General features: G+C 38.3%; 1 protein-coding gene across 1 annotated transcript; it reads left to right on the top strand.

The window, feature by feature from the left end:
- Window positions 2,540-5,562, top strand: LOC18613674. The gene is made up of 3 exons (XM_007051015.2): window positions 2,540-2,741; window positions 2,902-3,317; window positions 4,075-5,562. The coding sequence occupies exons 1-3, from the start codon at window positions 2,676-2,678 to the stop codon at window positions 5,354-5,356; spliced, it is 1,764 nt and encodes a 587-aa protein (XP_007051077.2). The 5' UTR covers window positions 2,540-2,675; the 3' UTR covers window positions 5,357-5,562.

Below are 10,167 nucleotides of genomic sequence, written 5' to 3'. Positions count from 1 at the left end.
CATCTGCTTCTCCATTGGTCTTTCACTAATAAACCAATATATTAGCCACCAATTAATGCGGTCCTAAATTAACAAGTTGTAACAAAATTGGTATTATTTATGACCATGAAAAAGACGGCTACTATTATTTATATCACGCAACAACTAAAATTAATCTGATTCACGGAATTCAGGCCAGGAAAAAAAAAACTGAATACACGAAATTAATTTTGTAGTTAGGGGAACAAAAACAAACCATGCCGATGGGAAATAAATGTTAAGAAACATTGGCATAATCATTGTAGCCAGTAGTCAGATAGACATTTGTTGAGACAGGGCGACGCTATTAAATATAGGAGCGAATCTCAAACTTAATTATGTTAACTAACTTGTGAAATTCATGGTTACCCCTGAGCAGTATTAAAATGAAAACACATTCTTCCAACATATAAAGGCGAAAAACAATGTGTAAGGCATATTTCCGTTCATTGTGTTACATAAATCCATAACCATACACGTGATGATTATTCTTTTTTTTTTTTTTATGTTTTGTTTTGGTTTATGGTTTTGTGCTGGATTGTTTGATCTCCACTCAACTCAACGCTTAGCTATCATTATTGGAAGCATTTAAATCATTGATCCTATAATAGCAAAGTACACCAGACATACAATAATGATACAGGGGGGTGTCAAAACAAAGGCGGGAGTCTCACTGGCTGATCTGGAAGCCTAGCAATGTGGGACCTGAGATGGAGTGATGACACGTGGAGCCAGACTAGATCATCAGATGACATGGCGAGAAGGGGGAATGGGGAAGCACGAGATTGCAGGAACTGTTCCTTCTGTAAAGGAGGGGATTGTGGGGGCAAAGGAAAGGTAAGTTAGAGAGCCTTTAAGGCAAACCCATCTGGCCATCTATCCATCTTCATGTGCATTCATTAATCGATGTGGGTGAGATAAAAAGCAAAGCAAACCCTCCCAAAGGAAAAAAAAGCATGATTCTTGTGGCTTACGAGTGAAGAGTCACTTTCTCCCCCTCCCCCTAAAAATATGCTTCACACATCTACATTCCTAATTCCTCCCTCTCCATTTTATTTAATTACCATTTTCTCCCCCATTTCTCTTAATTGCTTCCTGTTTTAATCCTTAATCCTCACTTGGAAGTCGCGCATTGGTACAATGACTGTTTCGATCAGAGAAAACGATATGTAGAAAACAAAAAAAAAAGTAACTACTCTTGCGACTAAAATTGTACTAAGGTCGTCCAACAATTTATGGTTTGCTAGTACTTGTTGGTCAGCTCCACGTCTGTTTGCCCCCAACTGTTAATTTGTATTCACATTCGATCGGATTTTAAAATAGTAACTCCTTCCTAGAATTCTTTTATTAAAAGATAAATTTTAATTAAAGCCATAGAAAGGGTATGAGATTATGGCATGCAAACCTAAAATTGAAAAAGGATAAGTGGTACTAACTTAGTGAATTATGTCCTAGTTTATGGAATGGAATTGGTTCTTGTTGCCTTGAATACATTCTCCTTTTAAGGCAATAACAACGGATGAGTGTGTCTTTTTTAAAAGCAATGTAATGAATCTCCATCCCGTGTGCAATTAAGTATCAGCATAAATAAAGAATCGGAAAGTATAGCAAATGAAAGGAATCAAACACAACATAGGAAACCAAAATGATGAAATGAAAGTAAGCATGGGGAGGGGGAGGGAAAAAAGGACGGTAAAGCTTTGTGTTCCCAAGTACAGTGTGGCTGACCATGTCTCTGAGCCATTAAAACCACCTCAGTAGCACCTCAGTCGTCTGAGAATTTGTGGTCACACCCTAAACCCACAAAGACCCTACTGGTCCATACTGTTGATGACAAGTATTTGTGGGGTGGGGGGAAGCACTCAACAATTTAGAAGACGAGGACTTTTAGGTAATTCCGTAAGGATCAGAAATAAATAACTGGAAGAGTCTCTTACACACTCTTTACTTACTTTTGGGGCAATTTGCTGGCGTCTTATCTTTTCCCTCCGGTAGTTGAACCCGAGGACCCGTGATGGCTCACCGGGTTTATCCGGTCAGAGTCATGCACTCACCGGATACACCCGGTAATAGAATAAAAAAAAACCATTTCCATTTTTTGTGTTCTGTTCCTTTTGTTCCAACTATTCTTTTTTTTAATCGAACTCTTTCAAATCTCTTTTAATTTGGGAAGGTTTGGGTTGTAGTCTCATAGGCCACTTAGTATAGGGAAGAGAGAGAATCTAAATGGTGTGGTGCCAGCTGTGAAGTTGAAGGATCAAAGCTTTCTCTGAGGTCAAAGCTGGCAAAATTTTTTTTTTCTTTTTCTTTCAGAGCGCTTTGTTCTCTCCACAACCTTCCCTTATTTACTACTCTTCATATCAATACAGATTTTAAATCATCCTTCCACCATTCTCCTCTCTCTCTCTCTCTCTCTACCACTCTCGTTCCCTACCTTTCCCTCTCCTTACCCTTTTNTCTCACCCTTTTTCTCATTTTCTCCTCTTATATATATTTATATATTTTCCTCTCCTTATTTATTAGAGAAGAAAAAAAATGTGCATGCTTTGAGAGCAAGAAAGAAAGAGAAGAGAGAGAGAGAGAGAGAGAGAGAGAGAGGTTCATGGTTGATTAAATTTGATTCTTCCTCAACAAGGACATAGCAAAGAAAAACAACAATGGCTGTTTCTCCATGTTTGAGTGGTAGTGATCAGAAGAAGCACTGGTGGCTGAGCAATAGAAAGGTGAAAAACCTCGATATATGATCCAGTCTTCAACAAAGTTTCATCTCTTTTTTTTGTTCTTTCCATTGACTTTGATCTTGTTCTTCATTTTTTCTTAAATGGGCTTCTTTTTTTTTGGGGTTCAAGTTTTGCAAATGCTAATGTACATTGATCTGTACAGCTTGTAGATAAGTACATTAAGGATGCAAGGTGCCTCATTGCAACGCAGGAACAAAACGAGATCGCTTCAGCTCTCCATCTTCTTGATGCGGCTTTGGCTCTCTCGCCTCGTTTTGAGATCGCTCTTGAACTGAAAGCAAGATCTTTACTCTATCTAAGGCGTTTCAAGGACGTTGCTGACATGCTTCAAGACTACATTCCCAGTCTCAAAATGTCAAGCGAGGACTCCGGCTCAGTTTCTTCAGATAACTCGTCTCAACAACTTTCGAGGGAGCGAGTCAAGCTTCTTCCTTCTAATAACTCGTCCTCCGACTCACCGGGTCGTGACCCATCTTTCAAGTGTTTCTCTGTCTCGGACTTGAAGAGGAAAGTCATGGCTGGGTTGTGTAAAAACTGCGAGAAAGAAGGGCAATGGAGGTAAAAACCTCACTCTTTACTCCGTTCGATTTTGTTTCCTTTCCCTTTTCTTTGTGTTTTTTGTTTAATACTATTGCCAGAGGCAGAGGACATGTTCTATTCTATTGGTTTTGAGTAAATGCACAGCCAGCTATAGGAGAATTTCCCACTTTTGACCCTTCGAAATGACGACTAATTATAATATTTGTACAAAAATATTGTAGACTATCTGAATATTTATTTGGAGTGGGGAACTCTGGTCTAGCGGGGAACTCTGGTCTAGCGGTGTTCTACCGTCTATCCCATTAAAGAGAAATGGTCCTCAAAATTGCCTTTTTTAGGATTTTTTTGGTTGAAAATTGTTGTTTTTTGGGAAAAGAGTTGCTATCGCTCAACTTTAAAAATATTATGAGTGACAGGAGTTGCCACCCATCATAGCTTGCGGTGCAAATGCTAGGCAGACAAGTCTTCAAACTAATGGCGATGGCAATTAAAGTTTTAACAGATACAGCAAAAATCTTGTGAACCCAAGTTTGACAAAAAATAAAACAAAATAGTTTAGAGCCCCCAATTTGGGTACAGCCAGCTTGACTTGGGTTCATTAATTAATTCCGTTTTGCTTAGGAAAAGAAAATCCATAGCTTGATTTTATTTTTCCCATTTAATTTTTGGATATTCACTCACAAGTTAAGATATTAAAGGGCTGCTAAGTAAATTTCAAATATGAATTTTCACTCCATTTAACTCATAACTCACTTGAATCTCAATGTTGTTACAGGTACTTGGTTCTCGGCCAAGCATGTTGCCACCTGGGCCTAATGGAGGACGCCATGGTCCTCCTCCAAACCGGCAAACGCCTCGCTTCCGCCGCATTCCGCCGTGAAAGCATTTGCTGGTCTGATGACAGCTTCTCACTCCCCACCACTATCAACACATCCGACATCTCCTCAGCCACAACACCTCCCTCAACGCCCCCACGCAATCCCACCTCTCTCTCCGAATCCGAAAACATTTCCCAGCTTCTATCCCACATCAAGCTCCTCATCCGCCGTCGAACAGCTGCCATTGCCGCCTTAGATGCTGGCCTATACTCTGAAGCCATCCGCCATTTTTCTAAAATTGTAGACGGTCGCCGCCCTGCCCCTCAGGGTTTCCTTGCAGAGTGTTACATGCACCGAGCCTCAGCTTACAAGGCCTCTGGTCGCATAGCTGAGTCAATCTCGGATTGTAACAAAACCCTTGCCCTTGATCCAACTTGTATCCAAGCGCTTGATACCAGGGCCTTGCTTTTGGAAACCATTCGTTGTTTGCCTGATTGTTTACACGACCTTGAACACTTGAAGCTGCTTTACAATTCCATCTTGCGAGACAGGAAGCTTCCAGGTCCTGCCTGGAAGCGTCACAATGTGAGGTACAGGGAGATTCCAGGGAAGCTCTGTGCATTAACTACTAAAATTCAACAATTGAAGCAAAGGGTTGCTTCTGGGGAGACTGGAAATGTTGATTACTATACGTTGATTGGTTTGAGGCGTGGGTGCTCAAGGTCTGAATTGGAAAGGGCTCATTTGCTGCTATGTTTAAGGCACAAGCCGGACAAAGCTACCAACTTTATTGATAGATGCGAATTCGCTGATGAGCGTGATCTCGACTCGGTTAAAGACAGAGCCAAGATGTCTGCTTTGCTACTTTACAGATTGCTTCAAAAGGGTTATTCCAGCGTGATGACTACTATTATGGATGAAGAAGCGGCCGAAAAACAAAGGAAGAAAGCTGCGGCTGCTTTACAAGCAGCACAGGCAGCAATTCAAGTGCAGCAAACCCAACATTCAAACTCTACAACAGAACCTGAAACCAGTCCAGCTTCTTCAACAAATTCATCAGATGTTTCGGGTTGCAACAACAGGGTTAATTCCAGCGAAAACAAAGCCACAACAACTACTTCCAATACAAATGTGTTTCAAGGTGTCTTTTGCAGGGATCTTGCTACAGTTGGGAATTTGCTATCACAAGTTGGGTTTAACCGTCCACTTCCAGTGAAGTATGAGGCACTGAGCTGCTGAGTTTTGCTTGGAAGTTACGTCAGGTCACCTATAAAAAAGTTTCTTGGGATGTTTACCGGCAGAAGAATCTCTGTTTCATTTTCCCTGTTTGTACAAAAAAGATAAATTTTTAGTCTGCCGGAAAATTTTGTCACCCTCTTTCTTCTTTTCTGTTATCTACTACATGTACAGAATTTTTCATTATTGAATTTCTACTTTTGAGAACATTTCTTTTTTTCCTTAAATTTTCGAATTCAATTGATATTAGTAGTATATTAAAGATGGGCACCCAATAGTACTGTCATGGCCAGAAGATAAAATAGAGTGAAGCTACCCAGTTTGGCTTCTCTTCTGTGTCTTATCTGCTGGCATTTAATTTTTCTTTGCTTAGTTTGTCTACGGACTGACATGTCTGACATTCCACTAGATTTCTTTTATTTGATAGTTCCACCAAACGTTTTACATTATCCACACAGTGAATTTCTCAGTATCAAGAGGAGAGATTGTGATTGGCTTTGGCGCACCCCCTGCCCTTGTTTGAGTTGTGGGCTTCGTGGCTTTGAGTGCATCATCCGTATTTAAACGTGGCTTAGATTGAACTGGCGAAACTTGTGAAAAAAAAAGGACAATGTCAAGTCGCCCGTAGAGGGGTAAAGGGGTGTCTGCAATTCTCACGTCTCTGCCTAACACAACAAACAAAAGGGTCTAATCAACACTCAATACAAGAAAACAAAGCGATTTAGAAAGGTGATGTCAACTCAAGCTACACCTTCGCCATCACTTGCGAGTTCTGAGCATAGTCTTCCATGCAAGACTCTTCCTGCGTTGCAATTCTCAATGTACATAATTGCATATGATGGAGTTGGTAGGAATAAAGCTGTTGGGTGATACTAAAACAATTTTTCAGCTGAAGACCCTAGGTGAAAGTAAAGCTTGCAGGTCCAAAGCAATTTCTTATCGACAGTAATCATGAAAGTTTTACTATGAAGAATTAATGTTCCAAAAACAGGTAATTTACTTTATGTGAGAGGATTGGTACTTTTTTAATACTAGTAGCTTGTCCCAGAAGGCTAGAACCACCACCTGATCATAATCTCTTTAAAAAATTAAAGGGCTAAGAAGTCAATGAATACAATTAATAAGCATAATAAAACCCATGATTTCTATGATTCCAACTCATGTCCAATAGACTTAAATCCCATAGCTTTTCCATTTTCCACCCATCAAAAGAAATTGAAACTAAACTTTTCATTAAGTCATATTAATAGAGAAAAGTAGGAATGCTGGTTTCTTTTGGCCCAGCGGAATAGCAATTTGCAAAATGCAGAGGACTTTTACGAGGGTCATTGGCTATCAATCAGGTTTTCTTTTTCTTTATATCCCCCCATATACCAATAGTTAAGTTAATGTGTATAGAAACAGAGCAAGGCTTCTGTTACGGCAGAAAGCCTGCGATCTGTGCCCCTTGAAAAGGTAGCATCATTATACTATCGGTCCCTTTTTTTTTTTTTGTCACATTGCAAGGAGGGCTTTCCCTTAAGGGGACCAGAGATTGTTGTCAATTTTTTTATTTGGCCTTCCCATGTGTTAGACAAGTAATTAAATGTTTTCCTCCTTCGTGACACTTTATTACCGTTGTCTTCTCCAGCTTCCCATTTTTGTTTTCGCTTGAATTTTATGAGCATTTCAGCCTTCCACCTTCTGTCTTTCAATAGGTTCAAGTAGTTCACAGATACATCCAATTCCTCATGCTATCTTTCATTTATGACTTTTGGCTTGGTTTTACCACCTCATGCAATCATTCCACGACCAAATAAACTAAATTTTCTTTTCTTTTCTTTGTTTTGTTTTTTTTTTCATGGGAACCAAACAAAGAATCATCTCATATAAAAACAAGGAGCTATTTACTGAGGAAGTTTATTCACTTAGAAAAAAAATACAAAACCCATCATTTCTTTCCCCCCATTAAGTCAATTACCATCATGTCTTTTGATTGACCAGAAAGAAACATGATTCTCAAAAAAGCATTTCCGCGGATAGGAAATCAATTTTTCAATGATCAAACAAGAGATGTGTGCATTCAATTAATGTGGGTTTTCAATTCTTGATCGAATTAGTTAAATCATCATGTTCAACTTTATAAAAAGGTCATTAATCTTTTTTTATGTAGCATAACAAAAAGCTTCTTATTTCCTTTCCTTCCAAGTTATTTATGCTCTTTTTATCCTTAAAATTCGGCTCTGCCCTTCCACGCTACTCAAAGACTTGCTTGCTTTTATTTCTTCTAGGTTCCTTTTTATGTTTATATAATTTTCAGGTGAAAAAGATTGATTGAGATTTGAGATACAATAGCACCAACCATTTTTGCATTGGATTTCAACAATAATTTACTTAGTCCCTAATAATAAAATAAAAAGATTAGTGTGCATGGATTATGGTAGATGAAAGTTATATCATGTCTTGGTTCCTAACTTCTACAAAAATACAAAGATAGAATTAAAGGTTCTTTGGGTTTTTTTTCTTTTTCTAAAAGTAAAAACTACAGTTAATTAGAACATAACTTATTATCAAAAGACAAATTTTAGAAAAAGAGAATACCAAACCAGCATGTTCTCATTATGACAATCCACTTTCATGCTACCTACTGTAGAGTGCATGAATCACCCAGCTCACTTTTACTCCCAAATTTCCCCTTTTTTTTTGGGCTAAAGATCTCTGATTCCTGTCAAACTCTACCAAAACAGAACACTTTGAATTTTTAATAACCCACATGACGTAGCAGTAGCTGGACCTCTTACAGAATTAGCTTCGCGTGACTACACATGCACCAGCTACTCATTCCACAATTACCTCACAGACAAAAAAGAAAAGAAAAATCTGACGCTGACTGGGGGCGAGAAAGTTGAAACAAAAAAACATGCCCTTCTTACATCTTTGATCCATTGTTTTAAACTCTGGAAAACTGGTAAAGTATGAGTGAAAGCCAGTAGTTATCAATTTCTGCTCTGACAAAACCATATAAAAATGTCAATGCTGCTTCATTTTAGTTAACGTAATCATGTTTATTTTATTGTTTTGTTCACCCTTTCAAAGCACTTATTATTTTCGTGAGTGTGGCGAAAGTAAAGGGGAGTTTTTGCATCAAACACAATTCTGTCGAGGGGTTGCAGTTTTTAATAGAATATATATTAGACTTCATGGAGCATCTGGCCATGCTTTTAGGAGTAGAGCTTATACTATACAATTATTCTAGCAAGTGAAAGTCCAATTATATCCTCACGATTTGCAGTTTACAAGCCGTGTAGAAGGGGAAGGAGAAGGCGGGTTAAAAATGGGATTATGATGGAAGAAAGGGCATTAGGGAAGATATTTACACGTGATGTTTGAATGTTGGGAACATCGGAAAGAGGAGAAGTCGTGGCCAGATATGATGATGTCAGTGGCAGCATGTGATGGAATCATGTGCTTCTCTCTTTTTTTTTTTTTTTTTTAAATCTTAACCAAATGAATAATCAGAAGAGACTACTACTAGTTCCTAATCATGGTCACAAAATAAAAAGACTCTTTAATCTGACAAGTTTCCCCTTATCAAAAATTTTGCCCTGTTTTTATTCTTGCTTTGTGTAAAAAACATAAAGAAAAAGTACAAAGAATAATGTGTGCCTGTTGTTGTTTTTTATTTTTGGGTTTAGAGTAGTTGAGATTTTACTTTGGCTGGCAAAGCTATTAATTGTAGTTAATTGGGGTTGTATTGAGATCCGAGTCTGGTCTAATGCTTTGCTTTGCTTTGCTTTGACAAAGTCTTGACAATGTGAATTCGGTAGACTTCTCCATCATGCCACCTTCTTTCGTCAGTCAATTCGACGCTGAGAGCTGACCAAATCTTTTGTTTAATTTAAAAACTAGAATTGGTTTGTATAATGTAAACCATTACCTACTCACATGAATGCTTACAAAGTCCAAAAACGCAAAAGAAAACATTACACTTTTGCACGTATTAATGTTTGGATTGCTGTATTGACGTGAACCATTAATGCAGACGGAATTGATTGTGTTGGAAGATTTAACCGGCAATCCAGACCTCTAATGCAAATGGTAGAAATTTGGCTGCTCAGGTATTTTATTGAAGCATCTTAAATATTTGATTCAATGCGTGAACAACAATTTTCTTCGGGCTGCAGCGCGTCCCACAGAATGCTACTGTTAGTAGCTTGTAGTATGGTCTTTTTTCAACGTTTGCTCTGCAAGTTCAGACTACGGCCTCCTGTTCTATTCTTTTTATTATTATTATTATTCTTATTATTTTTAATGTTTTTTTCTTGGGAAACGTCGGGTTCTCAAAATGTCAAACTCCACCGTCTAGTACCGTATTGTACTTTGCCCTGCCTTAATTGCCATCGGCCTAAATCATAAAAGTCTAAAGATAACAATCAAGTTCAAAAACTGAGACTAATTAATTAGATGGTAATAACGTCACTTTTGACCTGACTTTTAATGAATTTCTTAAATTCATTAAAAAAAATTAAAAGGCCGTTGGGAAAGAATCAAAGAAAGGGTGCATTGCAACATTGACCTACAGCAACAGCTGACCTGCTATTTTGCCAAGGCTCGCAACAGGCAACAATCTTCCATGCCCACGAACATGCTTGAGGACTGATTCATGGATGTTGGTGACACAAAATTTGGGTTTGAGCTAAATGTTTGTCTTCTACTTGTTAGGTCTATTAAGCCATAAGGCCCAAATTAGAAGTAATACCGATAAGCCTGATCAAAAGAGAAGCAATTTAAGAAGAACAGGAACTATTTACTGGAAATTTTCAGCAACAATATGT

The sequence above is a fragment of the Theobroma cacao genome, chromosome 1, assembly GCF_000208745.1.
Source record: "Theobroma cacao cultivar B97-61/B2 chromosome 1, Criollo_cocoa_genome_V2, whole genome shotgun sequence".
Lineage (NCBI taxonomy): Eukaryota > Viridiplantae > Streptophyta > Magnoliopsida > Malvales > Malvaceae > Theobroma > Theobroma cacao.
The sequence above is the reverse complement of the archived record's forward strand: the minus strand, read 5'-3'. Positions and strand labels throughout refer to the sequence as shown.